The sequence below is a fragment of the Caretta caretta genome, chromosome 2 (genome assembly GCF_965140235.1).
Source record: "Caretta caretta isolate rCarCar2 chromosome 2, rCarCar1.hap1, whole genome shotgun sequence".
Taxonomy (NCBI): Eukaryota; Metazoa; Chordata; order Testudines; family Cheloniidae; genus Caretta; species Caretta caretta.
In genome coordinates, this window is record NC_134207.1 from 236749492 (window position 1) to 236773484 (window position 23993).

General features: G+C 44.1%; 1 protein-coding gene across 1 annotated transcript in view; it reads left to right on the plus strand.

Annotated features, from left to right (window-relative positions):
- Positions 1–23993, plus strand: part of APBB1IP (amyloid beta precursor protein binding family B member 1 interacting protein) — a 115896-nt gene that overhangs the window by 85703 nt on the left and 6200 nt on the right. Inside the window, exons 10-12 of the mRNA XM_048837838.2 lie at positions 2226–2336; positions 14952–15050; positions 15553–15670. Coding sequence (XP_048693795.1) covers positions 2226–2336; positions 14952–15050; positions 15553–15670 — 328 coding nt within the window. The remainder of the gene's footprint in view (positions 1–2225; positions 2337–14951; positions 15051–15552; positions 15671–23993) is intronic.

Sequence of the window (23993 nt, forward strand, 5' to 3'; positions counted from 1 at the left end):
GTGCTGCCACTTATGGCTCTTAATGCTTCAGATTTGCTTTGGATGAAAATGCTTGTGCCAGTGACTGAGCCTCCCCATACCCAGAGCTAATGATGTACACCAAGTCAATGGGACTTAATTTTTTGTCATTCCCTGAATAAATCACAATGAAAGAAATAGTGATCAACTTAAAAAATAAGAGACAAGTCCGCCAGTGAGTGGCAGAGGCGTGTAGTGCTACTACTCAGGTGACCCAGGTGCAGAAACAGACTAGGACCCAAGTCCGGGCAAAATGCAGCATTAATTAGATGACTGCCCTGCTTGTACTGTAGTTTGTAGAATGGCTGTGTCTGACTTCTAAGGCAGTGGTCATCTGGGCTTTCCATTCCTCAATGAATCTCCCACCCATACAGCACTCTTACCAAACAGTCTAGAGCTGTGATTGGAAGGATTTTCTCCAATCACAATGCAGATTAGTGAAATACTCTCATTCCAAGAATGGTGGACTATGAAATTGGTCTAATTCTTTCTAGCAAAATGGAAATAAAGAAAATCTGATATACCTTGGGCTATGTTTAAAAAAATAAAATGAGCACTTTATATTGACCGTTCAAAATATATCTAGGCCCATGAAAACAAACATGCAGTTAATTTTGCATACCCTAATATTTAGGTCTATGCTTGTTTTGTGCGTGCAAGTCAGGCCCTAAATCTTTGAGAAAGTGTCCTTGACTGCAATCGTGTCACTATTTCCACACCAGGAATTGCTTCAAACCGTTAGTCCACCTAAGTATCATTCTCTGTCCCACAAACTGATATTAATGGAAAGCCCAAGAAGTTAGCAGCACCAAACACACAAGTTACTTGTTTAAACTTTTTTCTTTAAATTATGCAGTTAAAGTCTTGTTTTGTCTGGTCATGCAATAGGAATAACATTATGGCTTTGCAAAAATACTTGCAATAAATGACTTATCTTCTACATGATAATTTGTTACGTCCCCTACTTACCTGTAATGAATGTTTCCCTTTAAATAATTGTATCTGGATTGAACTCAATCATACATTGGTTCCTAAGAAAAGCAAGAACTCCATTGTCATTCCCATTGAAGGCTTGGTGTTGAGGTTGCCCATAAGTTTCATTGATTTGAATGCGCTCACTGTGAAATCCTAGCCCCATTGCAGTCAATGGCAAAACTCACAAAGACTTCAGTAGGAACTTCCGGTTGGGTACTGAATAGGGAGATACTTATAATTAATACCAAGGCATTCCAGAGCACAGAATTCATGCTACTGTCCCCTCTTGTCAGGAGCTACCACTAAACGGCAGTGTTCATAAATGCACTACCAGTGTGAATAAAGTGATCCCAAGGAAGTATCTTAATGAAAGCGTAACAACAAGCAAGCATGTTACACTAAAATATGACCTCCCCCCCCAAGGAGAGAAGCTTTTTGAGGTGTCCAGTGTACATTCAGTTACTAAGTATATGGGCATATTCAGAAAGATATGGAGATAGAACTGTTTTTGCATTAACATGTATAAAGAGTATGAAGATTATACATTGTACCCAGAAATCCTTAATGCAGCAAAGTGTGCCAACAGACACCTTGTTGCCACAGCAACACAGTACGAACAAATAATAGGTTACCTACGGTGGTAGACAGAAAGATACCAGCGCATGGAGATGTGGTGGGAGGAGGGCTGGAATTGTCTTTTTAAGGCAGTTTTGAAGCAGGAACAGATGAAATGTGGCTCATTTACTCGTGTGTAAATTTACACACATTGACTGTATGTTCCAAGGGAAAGGCAGTTGCTTAGAATAAAAACAATATTTTTTCCCTAACACCATTTCCCCCTAGAACTGCAGAAGCGTCATTGCAGGACCTACATCTATTTTAATCAATTAAAGTTTTTTCCTACTAGGAACCACTCTCTTCAGTAAGGATAACAGTTCACTGGCTTGGAAACAAAACAAAGGATTAAAACAGCAAAACTCAGATTTATATGGAATGTAGTAAAATGTTTCATTGTGATTCTAAAGGTGCATTGATACCTTTCTCTGTTTGTCTTAATGGTCACTAAAGTTTAAGAACAACGCAAACACTTGTCATTCTCTCCGCTTTGATAAAATCCACAACAGTTAAAACAAGATTCAGCATCAAAGTGGTTTGAAAAAAGGTCTTTTAATGTGTCTGGCATCATATCTTAATTCCCTGTAACAACAGAATGTTTGGTTTCCATTTTTTAGACATCCCGGGATTTGGCTTGCTTCATACAATTCGAGAATTTGAATATTTATTATGGTACTCAGTACAAACTGAAATACAAGGCACCTACGGATTACTGCTTTGTCTTAAAGGTATGTACAAGAGAAGTCTGTTATGCTAATGTGTGCTTTAACTGCTGCCATATACAGATATGGTAAGGGCCTGATCCTGTAAGGTGCAGAGTGCTTCCTGCAACATTACTGCACACCCTCACCTGTGAGTCACTTTGGCCCTATTCAGCAACGTACCTTTAGGAATTACTTAACTTTAAGCACATGAGTAGTCACAATGAGTACCTTGCTGAATTGGGGCCCTTAAGATGTTGCTCAACATCTTGCAGGATTAGGCCCAGTAGATGTCATGCTTTAAAGCACAACTCTGTGTGGCAGGAGGAGAAGAGCGTGGTGGGCCTGGCCCACCCACGTAGCTACAGTCCAGCTGCTGGAGAAAGTAGTGGGTCTCCTCTTTCTGCTACTCCAGGTGGGGAGATGAGGGACCCAACGCTACTGCCTGCTCCTCTCAGAGAGAGAAGGGGATGCCACATTACCACTGTACTCCAAGTGGAGGGGTGAGCCCATGGCGCAGGGCCAGAACTGTGAGGTGCCTTGTGGCATGATGCATCTAGGGCACTAGATGGCCTTAACCGGGTCTAGATTACTAGCTAAAATAATAGAGATTCAGAAATCAGAACATATCTGGCAACACTGACATGGCAGAAGATACAGATTCTTCTTCTACAGCTCTTATGGGCCTGTGGTGCTAACAAGAGCTGCTACCAAACAATGGTTAGTCAACCTGAAAGACAATAAGAAGCAGATACACAGCAAAGTGCCATTTTTAATTTTTCTCTTCCGGTTATAGCTGCATTTTAATGGACTTGTTATCCAAAAAAGAAGTATCTGTCCAATTTCAAGTGTTTGCCAGTTTAGTTTACACATGGCCCAAGTACAAATAATTTGTGTGAATCAGACTGATTTTCTGTTCGCAGATTTAAATGACTAATACAGTTCAGCAGTTTAGATAATGCAGTTCTCCACAAACCACTTTGGCAAAGTCACTTCCTTTCTGTCCCTCATTTTCCCCATCTCTAAAATGGGTATAATTACATTTGTCTCCTTTGGAAAGCACTTTGAGATTAACTAATGCAGTGGTTCTCAACTGATTGCATATTGTGGGCTGCATATGTGGCCCACAATATGTTACCTGGGCTGCAGTGGCCGGGTGGCCGAGTAGCAGCAGCCCTGACCCTGACCCTTGCTGCGCCGGGTGGCCAGCTGCCCACTCCGGATCCCATGGGGCCAACAGGCCAACCCCGGTTTCCACCACACAGCTGCCCCGGACCCCAACCATGTGGGGTGGGCCAGATGCTCATCCTGGATGCCTGCCACGTCACTGCCCCAAACCCCGCCATGCGGGGCCGGCTGGCAGTCCTGCACCGAGACCCCAGAGTTCAGGTGGCCGGTCAGCTGTTCCATACCCCTGCCAGGCGGGATAGACCGGCCTCTAGTCTTGGACCCACGCAGGGCAGGCCAGCAGCTCTGGACCCTGGAGCTCAAAGGGCCGGCCAGGAGCCCTGGATCCCCGACCCTGCAGGGCTCGCCAGCAGCCACAACCCCAGACTCCCACCACACGGGGCGGGCCAGCAGCCCTGACCCCACTGCGCTGGGTGGCGGGGCAGCCTGGCTGGACCCCGCCACGCCAGGCAGCAGGACAGCTGGGAACTCTGTGGACTCCACCATATGGGGCTGGGTGGCTGCCCCGGAGCTCTCTGAGCCGGGCGGCGCCCCCAGATCCCAGAGCTCACAGGACGGGGCAGCTGCCCTGGACCCCAGAGCTTGCAGGGCAGGCCAGCTGCCCCGGATCCTGAAGCTCACAGGGCAGGCCAACTGCCCCAGTCCCCATGGGCCCGCTGGCAGCCCCGGACTCCCGACCCCATGGGGCCCCCAGCAGCCCCGACCCTGGACTCCCGCCACGAAGGGCAGGCCAGCAGCCCCAACCTGGACCCCATCCCTGCCAGGCTGGGCAGCAGGATAGCCCGGCTGGATCCCTCTGCACTGGTAGTGGGACAGCTCAGACACCCTCGTGCTGGGCAGCTGAGAGCCCGGGACCCCAGGCACACAGGGCAGAGCTGGGCTGCAGCTGTGTGGTAATTGGACCGTGGGTTGAGGACCGCTGAACTCACGAAAAGCGCTATATCAGAGCTAGGTATTATTATTATCCAGAAAACACGTGAACACTTAATGGAGAAAAGAGAAATAGTTCAATCTGCTTTTAAAATGAGTTGAAGTTGGTTCCCTGTAAAAGACTTCAAAGCTGTTGTGAGCATATTTAACTGCCACAGAGCATCTGTATAACATTCAAAGTGGGTGAAAGTGGTCAAAATTAGTATCTGACTAATGTACGTGCTTTCTAGACATTTTATTCGCTTTGCAAGTAGGTGAAAATGAAGTACATCAGGAAAATGATTTTTAGAGTGCTCAGCAATGTTTTTAATAATTCACATCACTGTGAGAACTTTATAACCCAGTGTGCTACCATTTGTGACAAAAAAACAGTTTATGCTACAAATTATCACTGTTGCACTAACGTATTTATTAAACTAAAATACCTTGGATGTATGAAGTTAACATCTTGTGCCTCTGTATCACTTACTGTGGTGGTGGTGGAGGGGAAAAACCAATAGTGAAAGCCTGAGAGGAAGGGGTTTATGCATCATAAATTTGAGTTTGAAATATCTTTTACTTAAAAATGTTTGCTATAGGGCCTTTAAAGTGTACTAGCAATGTAACAGAATAAGCATCATATCCACACAGCCCTATTATGGGTAAGGAGAAATGTGGTCTATGTTACTGTTATTGGTCTTCATTTTTATTCTAATATGTTTTCAGAGGCTGGGACATGTGGTAGGTTCCTGACTGGAACAGTTTTACACTTTATTGTGGCATTCTTGAAACTGGCAATTGCAGTGGTTGAAAGAGGCCTAAACGTAGATGGTCTGCACATTTTAAACTGTTGCTGTATGGGGGGAAATAGTGGCCAATAGAGCCAAGTTCTACCACATCCTTCCTCTTTTACTTTCAGCCATTGCCAGTACGATGGGGCTGAGGATGGTGGTAGTTTGAGTGCAGGGGGTTGTGGGAAAGAAACACACTGTGGTGTGTTCTGTATAACTTCAGTCAGTTGCCCTACCTGGCAAGCACTGCACTGCTGTCACACTCCCACACAGCTGCAAGCCAACTCAAGTATCGATTCCTCTAGATGCATTTAGGATGTAGTTGCAAAACCAGAGATCTCATTAACTCTGGTCCTGTTGCATGTAGCTCTTTCTTATCTCTCACTGTCTGTAAGGGACAGGCCTAAACCAGTGCGTTCTCTGTACTGCGAGCCTCCATATACTCGTGCTGGGAGCAGAAGTGTAACCTTTCTAACAGTGTCTAGAATTGTGGTTGACCGTTGGGCTGTTTTTAGGTTGAGTGGATGCTGGTGACATATCAAAGTGTGAAGATGGGAGTAGAGCTGTCACAAAGTTTATACTGGTGAACTGCTCCTCTCCTAGTTAGGTTAAGTATTAATGTGCAAATGTTCTAGGTGAGATTATCTTGCAGGGGGCAACTTGTACTGAGTTGCCAAAGGAGAACAAACCATCTTAGAGAGTCATCACTGACTAATCACAACAAGAGATGTCTTTCATTCTGTGACTGAGTGTCCAAGATGAATTAATGGAAAGGAAGTCTTGTGCATACATTCAGGTGCAATGATGACAGTGGAATTAACCTGTAAGTGAAAGGAGACTATTTTTTGGATAATTGATTCCTCCAGACCTCATTTTAGTAAGACTAAGATATGAGCTATTGGTTTCACATCCACACCTTTTAAGCTTATGCTCACACATACTTCAAAGATATTGAAAGGGCCCATTGTTCATGCAAAGGAGGTGAATGGTTAACAGAACAGCCTGTGATAAAGCTACATAAAACAACATGAATGTTAGTTTTGAAGAAAGCACATACATACACCCTACTCCCACCCAAAAAACAACCCCAAAACATCATTGAGCCATCTTACCAGATGACTAGATCCAAGCAACAGAACTAGTACCTGACTCCAGAGATCCTCCCCCACAATACCAATGTGATGAAGTATACCCTGAAAGAAATCTTGCTTTCTTTTATTTTATGATCTCATATTTCTTTAGGGATGGAAGGGATCTCAAGAGACGATTAAGGCAAGGAACAGCGTTTCTTACCATCTTCCTGTGTATATGTGTAGGATTGTCAAGTGTTTCTGGAAAGGGAAGGTGGAAATTCTATCAAAGGAGGATGTGCCCCTTTGATTATAACCTCTTATGTTCCGAGAATCTTTTCTGATAGAACAGTGATGAGTTGTGAATGCAGCTTCCCGACTTTTTCCGTTAAACTGCTGCATTAAACATGCTTTAGCCCTGAGCACAGAGGAAGCTATTCCTTTCAGTGATATTTTTTTTCCATTTGAACCATCAAGATACCTCAGGAGATAATGAAGGTAAAAGCTAGTTGACCAGTATCTTAGAGGTTTCTCAAGAGCACTGCTCAGTGTCTTCTAGTGAAAGAGAGAACATTTTCTTTAGCTTATTCAGAAGTTTCCTATCAGGATGATTCAGAAAGAGTCGGAGGCAATGGAACAAATAGCTACTTCCTAATGCCCACTTCTATTAGACAGAGACAAACCCAGCTGGGCTTGTCTAACTGAAAGGAGCCCAGGTGGCTAATCAGCATCTACCAGAAAGCTGAAGTCACATTTAGCTGCCTCTATCAATTCCTGAGCAGTAAACTGGAACTAACGTCTTTTGGAACCCTAGGAAGATAGCGCAGGGTAGGGAAAGGGCTCTGCCGAGGCTTATGGGTAGAGTCAGCATGTATCCTCAGGCATTTGAGGAACCATAAAGCTTGAAAGATTTTTTTTCTCCTCTTACCCACTTGGCCTATGCTGGGTCATAACTCTCAATAAAATGAGACTAACCACTGGAACAGGCCTTTTACGTGTGAACCAGGCGTCCCATCAGGCCTCCGTTCCTTAAAGGAAAAGTTACACATAAGAAAAACAACACAACCTATTAAAAAATAAAACCTCAGAAGGAAGCAAACCCTTGGAGGAGCTGCACATCTAAGCATGCAGATAATTCCATCTTCCTCAACTAACCATTACTTAACACAGGCCAAAATTTAAAGGGCGTCAGACCTTTTCCCTTTTGAGGCCAAATGGGGGTATTGCACATTTTAATTCTAATCCTTGGCTCTCCTTTCATATCAAAGGCAGGGTGATGGTGTTAGCAGTCCCTCTCCAAAGAATCCAACAATAATAAAACAGCCTCTGGGTGCCTATGCATATGACAGAACACTAATGGTACGGTCCAAGGAAGCTCTCCTGATCTCCGATACAGACGAGAAAAGGGATGCACAGCCAGCTGGAAAGAAACATTTCATTCAAACCTGTATCCAAACGAGGACACCTCTCCTATTGCCATGTGGAGTGTGGCAGAAAGAACAAACCCCATAGTAGCACAGCTTTCCAAACCACCCGCTTTTCTTGACAGCTCTGGCTACTCAGAAATGAAGGTGAAGCAAAAACTTCTGCTCATACTTCTCCAGGAAGTCAATTTTCAGCAACCACTGGAAGAAGTTACCTCTCACACCTGTAGTGAGTGCACAAGCCAAGACTGTCCAGCACCATGTGAGATAGCACCTATACAATATAAATATAAAGCAGCTGTCCCTAAAATATGGCTCTCCTATTACATTATCTGGGAATTGCATTGGGAACAGCATGTACATCATCATCATCATTCATTTTGTACTGTTAGGTTGAAACTAAGGCTGTAAGCGATTTAAAAAAAGTAAACATGATTAATCATGCAATTAAAAAAATTAATCACAATTAATCACCCCGTTAAACAATAATAGAATACCAATTATTTAAATATCTTTGGATGTTTTCTACATTTTCAAAGATAATTATTTCAATTACAATACAGAATACAAAGTGTACAGTGCTCACTTTATATTTATTTTTGATTATAACTATTTGCACTGTAAAAAAACAGAAGAAATAATATTTTTCAGTTCACCTCATACAAGTACTGTAATACAATCTCTTTATCATGAAAGTTGAATTTACAAATATAGAATTATGTACAAAAAAAAACTTCATTCAAATCAAAACAATATAAAACTTCAGAGCCTACAAGTCCACTCAGTCCTATTTCAGCCAATTGCTCAGACAAACAAGTTTGGTTACAATTTGCAGGAGATAAAGCTGCCCTCTTCTGTTTACAATGTCACCTGCAAGTGAGAACAAGTATTTGCATGGCACTGTTGTAACCGGCATAGCAAGATATTTATGTGCCAGATGCGCTGAAGATTCATATGTCCCTTCATGCTTCAGCTACCATTCCAGAGGATATGTGTCCATGCTAATGATGGTTTCTGCTTGATAATGATCCAAAGCAGAGCGGACTGACACATGTTCATTTTCATCATCTGAGTCAGATGCCACCAGCAGAAGGTTGATTTTCTTTTTTGGTGGTTCAAGTTCTGTAGTTTCCGTATCTGAGTGTTGCTCTATTAAGACTTCTGAAAGCATGCTCCACCCCTGGCTCATCCCTCTCAAATTTTGGACTGCACTTCAGATTCTTAAACCTTGGGTCAAGTGCTATAGCTATTTTTAGAAATCTTACATTGGTACCTTCTTTGCGTTTTGTAAAATCTGCTGTGAAAGTGTTCTTAAAACAGACGTGCTGGGTCATAATCTGAGACTGCTATAACATGAAATATATGGCAGAATGCAAGTAAAACAGAACAGGAGACACACAATTCTCCCCCCAAGAAGTTCAGTCACAAATTTAATTAATGAATTAGTTTTTTAATGAGCATTATCAGCATGGAAGCATGTTCTCTGGAATGGTGGCTGAAGCATGAAGGGGCATACGAATGTTTAGCATATCTGGCACATAAATACTTTGCAACGTCAGCTACAAAAGTGCTAACACCTGTTCTCACTCTCAGGTGACATTGTAAATAAGAAGCAGGCAGAAGTATCTTCCATGAATGTAAACAAACTTGTTTGTCTGAACGATTGGCTGAACAAGAAGTAGGACTGAGTGGACTTGTAGGCTCTAAAGATTTACATTGTTTTGCTTCTGAGTGCAGTTATGTAACAAAAAAACTCTACATTTGTAAGTTACATTTTCATGATAAAGAGATTGCACTAGAGTACTTGTATGAGATTAACTGAAAAATACTATTTCTTTTGTTTATCATTTGTACAGAGCAAATATTTGTAATAAAAAATAATATAAAGTTAGCACTGTGCACTTTGTATTCTGTGTTGTAATAGAAATCAATATATTTGAAAATTTAGAAAAACATCCAAAAATATTTAATAAATTTCAATTGGTATTCTATTGTTTAACAGTGCGATTAATCGCGATTACTTTTTTTAATCACAATTAATTTTTTGAGTTAATCGTGTGAGTTAACTGTGATTAATCAACAGCCCAAGTTGAAACCATTCCAAAGCCAGAGGAACCCACTTTGGCAAGAAGGGTCAGTTCATCTCCTTGGTGAAATTTTCCATTGTATTTAACAGAAACTTTGAACATAATAGATTATAGTGGGGTGTGTGTGTGTGTGTGTGTGTATTCGCCAGTCCTGGAGTCGGTTATCTCATGCCATGATGAAAAATCCTTCAAAGCAGACAAATAGCAAGGTAATCTATATGCAAATTGACTAGTTTAGTCAATCTGATGTGTCTGTGACTGAGTGAATTTAATTATGGTTTATTGGTGCTGGTTTTGCTTGAGTAATCTGAAGGTAATGGTGCATAATGCTGAATTAATCTAGGATGAAACAAAATGGTTTCCTGGGGATAAACTGAGACAAGGGCATCATCATACTCCATTTCTGCAGCTGGGTACATTTTCCCTTGTAGCCCATCTAGCTAAGCTTTGTTGGTATCTCAGGAGTCTGCCACGTCTCTCTCAGATCTCTAATGTTCCCAAGAATTTTAGGGCCAAATTCTCTGCTCAATTTCTATAATGGAGTTACTCCAGCAGATAATTTGGTTCTTAGTTTGGCCCACTGCTGGTTCTCTCCTCTCTCACAGCGAACATATCCCCTCACAGATGCCTATAAAGTATACACTCTATAGGACACCCTTTTAAAAATGTAAACGTGAGAAGTAAGTGCATTTGAGAGATAAGATGATATGAGAGAGTCATAGAAAGGAAATGAAAAGGATACAGAACAAGAGAGCATTTTTGTCTTTTCACCTGAAACAACTTAATCCTTTAGAATCAACATTTCAGGTGAGTATTTAAATTAAAATCAGGCCTCCGCCAGTAACCTGAAGGAAGCAAATGTAAAAAGATTATTTATTTATTAATAAGCTGTTTCAGAGATGTAGGGAAACAGGGCCCTGCACTGAAGAGCTCACAATCTAAGTAAGTGTGTAAGTTTTTGCAGGATTGGTGCCTAAACAATATAGAGGGAGGAAGGGATATAATAAATGCTTTTTCTTTTCTCTGCAAAGGTATTCTCTTTAGTTAACAGGAACTATTGATTTTTTAAAAAAATAGCTACACCAAAACGATTGCTTCAGTCACTTGGGAAGTGTAGGTCAGAAGCAGAAGTACCTTATGGCGATGCAGTCGTTTGTTTTAGGTAAGCACATTCTCTGCACATTTTAGGTAAATCAGGCAAGCCTCCAGGCTGGTATTCTGGTTGCAGGGAATATGTGGAGTCAGGATGTAACTGAATTTAGAAGCAATTAGCCAAACTTTTATCTCAGTTTTCTGGGTGTCCAACTTGATACTTCGGGGTTGATTTTCCAAAGTGTTGAGCACCCACCACTTCCATTGATTCCAGTTGTAGCAGATGCTCAGCATTTCTGAAAACCACTCCTCAAGGGATATCAAAATGGGCACCTAAAAAACACAAAGGTACCCAAAATCAATAGCCACTTCTGGCATTTCTGGCCTAACTCCAAAGCCATCAGTTTGTGGATCAGAGCTCAGTTTTGTAGACAGTATCACCTCCCAGAAACTTTGGGTAACTAGCTTTACAGAGTTTTGGGCAAGGAAGTCAATGAGATACCTGAATAGATCTATAGCTTACTTTTCATTTTCATGGTTGGAAGAAGATGAAGAAAGATAACATGTTATTGAGAGATTCTCTCTCTCTCTCACACACACACACACACACACACTCACACACACACACACACACTCTTGTTTAGGCATTAGGCACAAGCCATAGAACCCACATCTTTCAGTTCCTGTTTCACTGTAGGTTTTCAGTGTGTTCTATCTTGTTTTCTTTAGGCATAAGGTTTACTTTATACTTTAAATTCATCTGCACACAACGGTTTTTGGTTTTGCTAGGCTTCTTGAAAAATAAGATCTTTATATTCAAGTGTTTCCTTATTATCTATTCAAATAATGCTTGGGAGGGACACAGTGTGTTACATGACACTTGGAAAGAAGCCAAAGGGTTGGAGTGGAGAACTGAGGGTCAGGGCCTGGGTTCTATTCCTGACCCTTTTACCGGTTTTCTGGCTGATCTTTGGCAAGTCCCTGAAAGGCCTAATTTTCAAAGGGAGAACCTGCAGCTCTCTCTGATTTCATGTGAAATTTCAACACTTCTGAAAATCAGGCCCTTAGCCAATATGTGCTTCAGTTTCCCCATCTGTAAAATGGTGCTAATACTCCCTCCCCACCGTTATTAAGCACTGTGAGATCTATGGGAGAAGTGCTATAGAAATATTGTGCATTGAAATGTAATAAGATCTGTTATAGATTATTTTTCAGGCCCTATATTAGCAGAGTGGGTTTCTGTGGCTTTTAACATAAAGCCTGAATTCCCTTTTTGCTTCTTTGGAGTTTGCTTGAATGTTATCACTTTTCACTGGACCTATGGCTTCTGAGGAGCTGCTTTTTGAATTGTTGTCCTTTATAATTCACTTGATTGCTGGAAGTTTCCAAGGAAAAGGGAAATAAACCTCTTCAGAGAAGAAAGATGTTTTTGCTTTGCCATCTGATCATTGCAGTGAGCTTTCCGAAACACAGCGTGCACTGAGCCTGGAGGTGTGTGTGCTGGGTAACGCTGTGAGGCATTCTTGAGGTTGAGTCTCTCTCAGTTCTCTTGAACAGTATGTATGGCTCTTCATCCCCCCTAAACTATGGCAATGCTTAGCTGGCAGTCATGCTACTTCCTTTTCAGCATTGTTGATTCCAGTGAGAAAGCTTCTCTTAGCGTTTCTCCAAGTTATTTGGGTTAAGTACAAATTTCCTTTCAGGAAGTTCTCACAAGTGATATTAAATGTGGTATTTGAAAAACTGAGGGAGACTCACAGGATCGTCGAACTGCTGTTCATTTTGGTGGGAAGAGAGGACCCTCTCTCTCATTGTATGTGCAGTGTGCCGGGACATTTGGTAGCATCCTCATCCGCCAGTGCTATAAAACCTTTGAAAAGTATTTGATGCCATCTGCTGGACTGAACAGAATATTACAAGTCAGACCAAAAATTCCCTAGTATCTTGTGAAACAAGCATCAGGAGTTGAAATTATCCATATGCCCATTCTAGCCCCTCCATATGAGAGGGGCTCTGGTCTGGAGATGTTCTTCACACCAGGAAACTGAATTGGACCTTGGATGTTCTGAGTTGGAGTTCCCCAGGATAAACAACCAACAGGTCACTTGGATAAAACCAGTGAAATAAGCCAGTGATAATGTCTTTGTAACCCTTTTGTCAGCAGTTGTCAGCAGCAAAAATGGCCAGGTTCAAATATCTAGGGGTTCTTCCTAGAATTAACCAATACTACCACAAGCTTGAACCCCTACCCAGAAAACCGGGAAAACTAAATATTGCCTCTGTGCACCCTTAACTGGCATGCACCAACTTTGTGTATAAAACAAAGAAAATGTTATTGGGGGAAAGGAATACAGCATTAATTTGGGGAAACATAACAACATAAGTTATTCATACGTTTATATGAGTAGTAGGTAAAACACTCACCCACAGTCTCTTTGGCAGTAATCCTTTGCCTCAGTTTCCCCACCTGCTGATGTGAACACCCGATGGACATATGTCCCTTTAACACCTCACTTTCTCACTAGTGCACCCCATATACCCCACCCACCCATGGGTTTTGGCGTTTTTTTGGTCAGTGATTAGTCCTGGAGTGTGGGAATATAGTCAGGCAGACTCATCTCTGGCCTCAAAAAGGAAGTACTGCCTTAGTACTACCTCTGCATCATATCTTATCAGGATGCAGGTCCTTGGACTCCAAACCTAGCAATAGTGACTGCTGCTCTAGAGGTGCTATGTAGGTGCCAGACATAGGTCCCTACGAGAGTGAACTCAGTTCTATCATTGCACTATGGAAGAGGTTCAGTGACAAATAGGGTGACCAGACAGCAAGTGTGAAAAATCGGGACGGGGGAAGGGGGTAATAGGAGCCTATATAAGAAAAAGACCCAAAAATCGGGACTGTCCCTATAAAATCGGGACATCTGGTCACCCTAGTGACAAAGGACCCTGGAGCACAGTCCCGGCCACAAGAGATTTACTTCTCACAAGGTAAGAACCCTGTGTGACTAGCTGTACTGTCCAGCTGTGCAATAGTTTGGGGTTATGGCAACGCCTATCAGGGCATATTAAGTACAGTTTTATGCCCTTTTGTCACACACTAGGGTAACATTTAATTTCCCCCTACATCCAGCACTTTGGTTGTTTTGGTTAAAATTCATTAACGTTCACACTGGGAGGGCGGACGGATAACATAAGGTCTGCTCATCCTGTCTCGTCTCCTTGCTCACCAATAGATGGTAGCAGAAATCTCCTGCCCTGCAGTTTCAGAGCTGCCCAGGTTTACATCCTACTCTACTGTAGCATTGAAGGCTAGTTCCTTCAAAGTCTAAAATCAATAGGTGCAATTTTCAGGCAAGCGGTCTGACTGAAATTTGTAGCAGACTCTGAACTGCAGGGACAGATCAGTGTTGAGCAGTAGCAGTAAGAGTTCAAAAACCAGTTCAAAGAATGAAAGGATTTAAGTGCCCTGGAAAAAGTGATCACTTTTGGTAGTGTTGCATTGTGTATAACTCTATAGCTACAATAGGATGAAATTTGGCACCCATGTTGGTGAGAGGTACAACAGATAAAGGGGCATAGAACAAAAACTTGGAGTAATAGCGTAGGGCTAACTCACAGGAAGACAATGAGTCTAAAGACAAAAATCTGTTTCAGCTGAAGATCTGCTTATCCAAATTGAATGTGCTCTTTAGAAATGATAGTCATGTTGTATTTTCAGGCTGGATGTGTTACAGATTGCAACGGACTTCCTCTGTTTACATGTTGAGCGCTAGGCACTGAACCATGACATTTCTAGACTTTATTGACCTGTAGGTCACATTTTAGCTTTCTAAAACTCAGGTATTTGCATGGCAGACGTCTCTTACAACCTGTTACATTTATTATAAGCAAATGCTACAAACGTTAATCCCTACGTGCTGCAGTTTTTTATTTCATTTTTTACACACTGATAATTGTCATCTTCATGTTAACGTGCTCTAGAAAGGCAGTGTTCCCATTGCAATCACCATATGGGGCTTTGACTTTTTTACATTTTGCCTGATATATGTAGGTTTCTAACTGCAAGAATTATTCATTCCAGCATCCCCAGATTCAAAAGGAGTCACAATATATCAAGTATTTATGCTGTGATGACCAATGGACTCTACAGCAGTGGGTAACAGGAATCAGAATTGCCAAGGTGAGAATGAAGACAATTTTCTTCTCTCCCCCCTGTCCCAACTCCCTCAGCTAACTGGTTGTCATCAAGGCTCAGTGCATCCAGTCAGTGTACAGTAAGTAGCTTGATCCTAGCTTCTGTAATTGCCACTGTTTCTTGCTGTGGGATGACACCAAATAGACATCCCCCAGGCTTCCCCGGTGCCCCTTTACAAAGTGCTTTGACTATAGCATACGGTGCTATAGTATTATTCTAAGCACTTATCTTGCATTGAGTGGATCCTAGGGCAAAATCCCATTGAAATCAATAGGGTGCAGGGATCAGTAGACTCTACGCAGGTGCAGGGATTCTCCCTGGCATGTCCCAGTACAGATTCAGGCTCACTATTTGTAGAAATAACTGCTTTCTAACAAAATTTGGAAAAGGGTTCAAAAAAACGCAGCTCACAGCAAATGTGTGTTTGGACATGCAGACAGTTGCGTTGACTCTGCTCCAGGATTAAAGGTGCGCTTTATTTCCCCAGTATGGCAAGACACTGTATGATAACTACAAACGTGCAGTACAAAGGGCCAGCTTGGCCTCTGGATGGGCAAACCTGGCGACTGTGAAACCAGCTGTCACTGCAGGATCATCCTTGACAGGTATCTACACTGTTTGACATGGTTAAACCTTAGGCAAGAGTGCTGGGGATTTTCTGTCCCATGAGCTTAGTAATAAGACTTTTTGTTCTGGCCCACAATTGTAATCCATAGCCATGAGATACTGCTACAGGAAATAAATTCATATTTACAACATAAGTCACCAAGAGCAGAATAGAGTTAACATGCATTCCTGGCACATTGAATAGAATGCTTTTTTGGTGGCTTCCATATATAGATTCCCCTTCACTATGCCTCATCTTGACTAAATGGCCAAGATCCTGTAGTCTCTCATTCAGAGAAAGACATGTTCATCATCTCTACATTGTCACTCTTGGAACATTTGCTCCAGTGGGCTTTCCTGAGGATGATGCTGTTTTCACTCCAAGAAGTGATCAGGACAGCAGTGAGCCACTCTATCTAAAAATCAGAATGAGACAAGGAAGAGAACACTATTTCCATCACAGCGTGGGACAAGAGGCCCCAGAGTCTTTAGCAAACTCATCTTCACTACAGCACAGTCACAAAGGGGGAGCGTGGGGGCAATTTCTAACTTTACATCTGTTAGTAGATCTGTTGCTTTCTGTTGCCCATTTATCACTGTAGAGCAGCATTTCCCAAACTGGCGGGCTCAGGGGATTGTGAGGGTACAAAGGGTCATAAGACATTAAAAGTGTGTGTGGGGGAGTTGGGGGTGTGGAGAGAAAATGCAAGAAAGCCAGAATATGTTCCAGTTGAAGTAGCTCCTGTCCCAGGGAGCTGGCTGGGCTCGGCTTTCCATGCTGGGTATTGTGATCCCATGCACCAAGGACGAGGTCACAGTGCCACTCAGATTAGGCCTGGCTGCCCTGCTGTCAGAGAGGCAGGGCCCCTGTGTACCAGGGGCCAGGTCGCAATGCCTCAAGTGTGGAAAATTGAGGCTAGCTGTCCCTATGGGCCAGGAGCTGCTGCTGCAGTGTGAGTGGGGGGGAGGCTGGGTCTCACTCTGCAATTCACACACACATGGACCTGCCACCCCTTAGTGGCAGCACCCAACCACCCTTTCTCCTGGGCTTCCCACTCCCCACACCCATCTTTGTGCTTTTAACTTTCCCCAAAATACCCAAACCAAAGCAAAAAAACCCAAAAAACAAGCCACACCTCTGACTCCTGGGGATCTCATTGACATAGGTGAGCCCCCCAAAGGTGGAGTGTGTACCCTGAAGAAGTTTGCTGAAGAGGCATAACAGGGTATGACAATAATAGTAACCTGCACAACTATTTTTACTTCACACATTTGAAATATATTTTATTTGTTACGAAAAGTGTTCTGGGCCCCCTTTAAATAATTACAATACCCAATGCCTTTAAAACTAGTTAAAATCAAATTAAACAAACTGTCCCCACCCCACCAGTATTGTCACCTTCCACATTCCCCCATCACAACACTAAATAAATAAATAAAATCATCCCACTCCAGAATTCTCTAGATATTTTCCCCAGGCCTTACCTGCCCTCGCCCCAAATGCCTGGGGGGGAGCAGCATGCCTGGAAAAGTTCAGGTTCCTGGCGACCAGCAAAGGGACTGAGTTCCAAAGTCAAGGGGAACTCCCTGCCAGCGGCTCCATTTGAGAGGCATGGGACGGCTTCTGGAGGGGTGGCGGATTGTCTCAGATTTAATGTTGTGATGGGGAGTGACTGACTTCAGTAGGTTTCCACGCAAGTGCAGGAATCCATGCTAGGAGATCCCAGAACAGGAGCAGGGCTTACTTGAGCATATGCACGTCTATGGTTTTGACCATTGACAAGAATCTAGGCATAGGTCATAATAAGTGATCACACAACACACTGCATGTCTCTCACAGCAGAAGGATAGCTGTCTTCTAGACCAGTGGTTTTGAAACTACAGGTTGTGAGCCATTACTGGGTTACAGAATGTAAGGCACTGGGTCACGGCGACTCTGGTCAGCACTGCTGACTGGGCCGTTAAAAGTCCCATCAGCGGTGCTGCCTGGCTAAGGCAGGCTAGTTCTTACCTGTTCTGACACCGTGCTGTGCCCTGGAAGTGGCCAGCATCAGGTCCGGCTACTAGGCAGGGGGGCTGCAGGGCTCCACGTGCTGCCCCTGCCCCGAGCACTCCCATTGGCCAGGAACCAGCCAATGGGAGCTGGGGGGGGGAAGCGGTGCCTGCAGGCGAGAGCCGCACGGAGCCGCTTGCGCGCCTCCGCCTAGGAGCCACACCTACTGCTGGCCGCTTCTGGGGCACAGCGTGGTCCGTGGTGCCAGGGCAGGCAGGAAGCCTGCCTTAGCACCACTGCTGCGCCACTGACTGGGAGCCACCCGAAGTAAGCCCGCACCCCAACCCCGTGCCCCAATCCCCTGCCCCAGCCTTGAGCCCCCCCCAACCTGGAGCCCATTCCTGTACTCCAAATCCCTCATCCCTGGCCCCATTCGAGCCTGCACCCCCAGCTCAGAGCCCTGACCCCCTTTCGCACCCCAATCTCCTACCCCAGCCCAGAGCCCCTTCCTGCACCCCAAACCCCTCATCCCTGGCCCCACTCCAGAGCCTGCACCCCCAGCCCAGAGCTCTGACCCCCTCCTGCACCCCAACCTCCTGCCCTTGCTCAGAGCCCCCTCCCACACCCGGAACCCCTCATTCCTGGTCCCACCCTGGAGCCATCACCCCTGCACCCCAACCCCCTGCTCCAGCCCTGAGCCCCTCCCACACCCCAAACCGCTCATTCCCAGCTCAATTGGGTCACAGGCATCAACAATTTTCTTCAACTGGGTCGCCAAAAAAGAAGTTTGAAAACCACAATTCTAGACTATACATGGAACCTGAATGTGTGTGAGGGGGAGAAGCTTTGATAATTTTAAATTATTATTTCAGTGGGAGCCAGGGGTACTCAGGGATTTTAAATCATGGGACGGTTTTTTTATATTTATATGGATGTGTGTGTGCAAATTATATACACAGACAAACACACAGTGGAACACAATCAAAATACAAATGACCTATAGTGGTGATACTGATTAATTTCATACATTATAACATGTTCAAATATAGAATAGAAGCAGTAAATCAAGCGAACACTTCCACTGCCTATTAATCTGAAAGAATGGCTCATATTAAATGGTCATATACCTGTTGAAAGATGTTATTAACTGATATCACTGTAGACTTATCGATTGAGGGTTATTAACATTCTAGTGCAGGTAGGTTATTGGGACTATACATACACTCTGCTAGCATCTATCACACGAGGCCAGTGGTCCCCAACGCGGTGCCCGCGGGTGCCATGGCGCCTGCCTGGGCATTTATGTGCGCCCGCCTACGGACAAGGGAGCACTTCCGCCGGACAACCCGCCGCCGAGGAGCGCGGTCGCTGGACAACCAGCTGCCGAAATGCCGCCCAGAAGCGGCAACGCCAAGAAACGTCGCCGCTGAAATGCCACCATTTCGGCGGCTGGTCGTCCGGTGCCCGTCACACTCTCTTCTGGGAGCATGAATATGCTATTGCAACAGAGAGGTTGGGGACCACTGCACTAGCCCAACATAAAATACAGCTAATTAGATGTGGCCAGAACTTAGTCTCCCCCTGTCCCCCCTTCCTTTTTATCATATGGAATGTCTAACAATGAACAGCTGCTGGCTGACATTCTAAAATGGGGCGGAATATTTTTTCAAACTGCCATTCACAATATTGGCTGGAATTATTAGCAGTGCTCTACAAGCCTGCACGAACACGAGAGGGAGTTTTGTTTCATCAGCCTCGATAACCGCTGAAGCATTGCTCAGGTGGAGCTTCCTGTTCTCACATCTCATTTGTAGCATGTATGGTGATCGGAACGTTGTGGCCAACGTTTGAGGTATCTGCAAACATCCAAAGTGCAGAGTCTGTGGTTTTTTAAGGGTCCTTTGTGCCAAAGTAATCTCATGCAATATGTTGTTTTCATCTCTGTCTTGCTACATTAATCTTCATATGGTTGAACGCACAGTGTATAGTTTTGCCAATATATCAGGGTGTTCAAAAGACCAAGGCTGCTGCTGTTCCCTGTGCAAGGGGCCTGTTGCTATACAGGACATTTTGTATTCTATTTTGGACAAAAATTTGCCAATTTAAAAAACTGTTAATAATTTTGTTTGAACATTGGAAAGACTATAAAACAAAATTAGAGAGAAGGCAGCATGGAATTACTCTGGATTTTCACTGATGTAATAGAACATGCTTTAGCTGGCTGTCCTTGTGTATAGCAGGTTGGGGATCAAGTGCCAAATGGTGCCCTTAAGTCTTGTGCCATTTGGAAAATAAAGACAGAGCTATTAATGCCAGGAGGCATTGGCAGCGGGTTTCCATTTAGCTATTCCCTGACTTCCTGATTATATCATTTTGCCAGACAGGTCCACTGTGCGGAGAGGGCCAGGATACAGCGCCCTACATCTATCCACCCTCTCCCCTTCTAGGGTCAGCAGAACTGGAGATTAGAACATTTTTGACCAGATTGACCCAAAAGCTCTCACTGTTTGTGAATTGTTCTTCAGTGCCATTCACGGAAAGACTACACACACCAAGTAGGGAAAATGTGTCCCCCCAGCTAAGCAGCTGGATTATGGATCCCAGCTGGTCCACCAATCTCTCTGCAGGGTGCTTGCACCCACTGACTTGTACCTAGTGGTCCACATGATTGACTGCATCAGCTTATGGAAGTTCCTTGTTGAATTTTTAACAAACATTGAATATAGTGCCCATAGTCAGCATGGCACATGGAATTAAGTAGATTTATTTCAATGAATACATAAAAAGCAGAGACCCCAGGCCAAGTTCTACCCTGACTTGCATCATGTGTAGCCGTAGTGAAGTCAATGACACAGCAGAGTTTGGTCTTGCTTCTCTGTTTGTTAAAGCTGTGTGATCTGTAAATCTTCTAATCAAGTCATTTACTGTTAATACTTGGAACTTTGCACATCATATTCATAGCACCTATTTCAGAGGTGGGCAAACTGCAGCCCCCGGGACTGTCCTGCCCAGCCCCTGAGCTCCCGGCCGGGGAGGCTAGTCCCCGGCCCCTCCTCCCCTGTAGCTACGCCGCTTGCACCCGCCCACCTCCCAGGCTTTCCAATAAGCCTGTCCTGCCGCCGGCATGGTAAGGGGGTGGGGGCGCTGGATAAGGGGGCAGGAGGTCCCGTGGGGCAGTCAGGGGACAGGGGGTGGTTGGATGGGGTGGAGGTTTGGGGCAGGGTGGTCAGGAGATAGGGAGTGGGGGAGTTGGATAGGGGGTGGGGTCCCTGGGGGTCAGGGTCCTGGGCAGGGACAGGGAGCAGGGGGGTTTGGATAGGGAGGTGTGGGTCCTGGGGGGGCAGTTAGGGACGGAGTCCCAGGAGGAGGCGATCAGGGGACAAGGGGGGGGTTGGATGGGTCAGGGGTCCTGGGGGGCCTGTCAGGAGGTGGGGGTGTTGATAGGGGTTGGGGCAGTCAGGGGACAGGGAGCGGGGGGGGGGTGGATAGGGGTTGGGGTCCCAGGGGGGCAGTTAGGAGACAAGGAGCAGGAGGGGTTGGATGGGTCTAGGGTTCTGAGGGGGGCAGTCGGGGGGCAGACTGTTTGGGGGGCACAGCTTTCCCTACCCGGTCCTCCATACCGTTTCGCAACTCCGATGTGGCCCTCGGGCCGAAAAGTTTGCCCACCCCTGACCTATTTACTAAATGGACAAATGCAGCAATTTTATTTGCACATGCCAGGACGAAAAACATCTGTGCTCAGACATGTATTACAGGATATTCAGTGCTCATTAAAACCCTGATCCAAGAAGCACTTGAGGACAAGTAGTCTCACTGACTGGTCCTGTGGTTAAAGTGACACACATTTAACTGCTCTGGTGGACTAGGTCTTACATTGGCTGTTTGATAAATTATGGCCAGCTAGTTACATGGTTTCAGTTAGCAAAGAAATCACAGTTCAGTGCTTTCCGATGCAGAAATAACTGTCATAGGGCAGGGGTTCTCAACCTTTTTCTTTCTGAGGCCCCCCACCAACATGCTATAAAAAGTCCACAGCCCACCTGTGCACAACGACTGTTTTTCTGCATATAAAAGCCAGGGCCGGCACAAAGGGGTAGCAAGCAGGGCAATTGCCTGGGGCCCCACGCCACAGGGGTCCCTGTGACGCTAAGTTGCTCAGGCTTCAGCTTCAGCCCCAGGTGGCAGGGCTCAAGCCCTGGGCTTCAGCCCCACATAGCAGGACTTCAGCTTTCTGCTCTGGGCCCCAGCTAGACTAATACTGGCCCTGCTTGGCAGACCCCCTGAAACCTGCTTGCGGCCCCGGACCCCTGAATGCATCTGATGAGGTGAGCAGTAGCTCACGAAAGCTTATGCTCAAATAAATGTGTCAGTCTCTAAGGTGCCACAAGTCCTCCTTTTCTTTTTGCAAATACAGACTAACATGGCTGCTACTCTGAAACCTGTCACTGTCATAGAGTATCATGTAGACTTTCTAGAAGATTTAGAGCCTGCGAATCCACAACTACACTTAACTTCAATGGGAGCACCTCTGAGAATAACATCCTTATTTTCCAGCCAGTTTTCTGTGCCTTACATTGTTAGAGAATCTGCTGTAGCAATAGCAGGGACTGATGTTTCTCGTGATGTAAGCACAGGATATGGAAATTGTAGATCATATCTTATTTCTTCAACTGAAAATGTAATCCATAAAGATGCTATAACTCTGAAAGGCCTTTCTTCCATCTTCATTGGGTCTCAGCATAGTAAATTACACTAAGAAAACTAGACTATTTATTGAGGTTCAGAAATTTATGCATCAGATATCAAGGAGGTATGTCTACTTCTTTCACGTGTTGCAGTTTCCAAAGGCCCCAGACTAAACTGGAGAGTTCGTTTAATCCATCCTAGACTATAAAGTTTGTTTTTTCTAGTAACCACAAGCTCTGTTTTGTCATCATTCAGTTTAGCAACACTGACATTTCTACACAGTCCCTTACACAACACTGATAGCATGCAAAACTCTTCCAGGGTTTTAATTTAGTCAGCTAGCAAACATTTACTACTCTGCAGCGTATTCGGTTTCACAAGCCTCCCATAACTCCCTCCTAGAGAAAATACAAAGATTCAGAGCTGTGAACTAAGTTAATAATGAAAAGTAGGGCTGTCAGGCAATTAAAAAAATGTATTATGATTAATCACGGTGTTAAACAACAATAGAATACCAATTATTTTAAATATTTGTGGATATTTACTACATTTTCAAATATATTAATTTCAATTACAACACAGAATACAAAGTCTACAGTGCTCACTTTATATTTATTTTTAATTACAAATATTTGCACTGTAAAAAACAAAAAAAAATGTATTTTTCAGTTCACCTCATACAAGAACTGTAGTGCAATTTCTTTATTACGAAAATGGAACTTACTAATGTAGAATTATGTACAAAAAACCGTGCATTCAAAAATAAAAATGTAAAACTTTCGAGCCTACAAGTCCACTCAGTCCTACTTCTTGGTCAGCCAGTTTACTCAGACAATCAAGGTTGGTTACAATTAGAAGGAAATAATGCTGCCTGGTTTTTGTTTACAATGTCATCTGAAAGTGAGAACAGGCGTTCGCATGACACTGTTGTAGCTGGTGTTGGAAGATATTTACATGCCAGATGCACTAAAGATTCATATGTCCCTTCATGCTTCAGTGACCATTCCAGAGGACATACTTCCATGGTGATGATGGGTTCTGCTTGATAACAATCCAAAGCAGTGCGGACTGACACATGTTCATTTTCATCATCTGAGTCAGATGCCACAAGCAGAAGATTGATTTTCTTTTTTGGTCATTTGGGTTCTGTAGTTTCCACATCAAAGTGTTGCTTTTCTAAAAGCATTCTCCACACCTCGTCCCTCTCAGATTTTGGATGGCACTTCAGATTCTTAAACCTTGTTTCGAGTATTGTAGCTATTTTTAGAAATCTCACATTGGTACCTTCTTTGCATTTTGTCAAATCTACTATGAAAGTGTTCTTAAAACGAACATGTGCTAGGTCATTATCTGAGACTGCTATAACATGAAATATATGCAGAATGCGGGTAAAACAGAGCAGGAGACATACAATTCTCCCCCCAAGGAGTGCAGTCACAAATTTAATTGACGCATTATTTTTTTAACGAGCCTCATCAGCATGGAAGCATGTCCTTTGGAATGGTGGCCGAAGCATGAAAGGGGCATATGAATGTTTAGCATATCTGGCATGTAAATACCTTGCAACGCCTGCTACAAAAGTGCTATGCGAGTGCCTGTTCTCACTTTCAGGTGACACTCACTGTAAATAAGAAGCAGGCAGC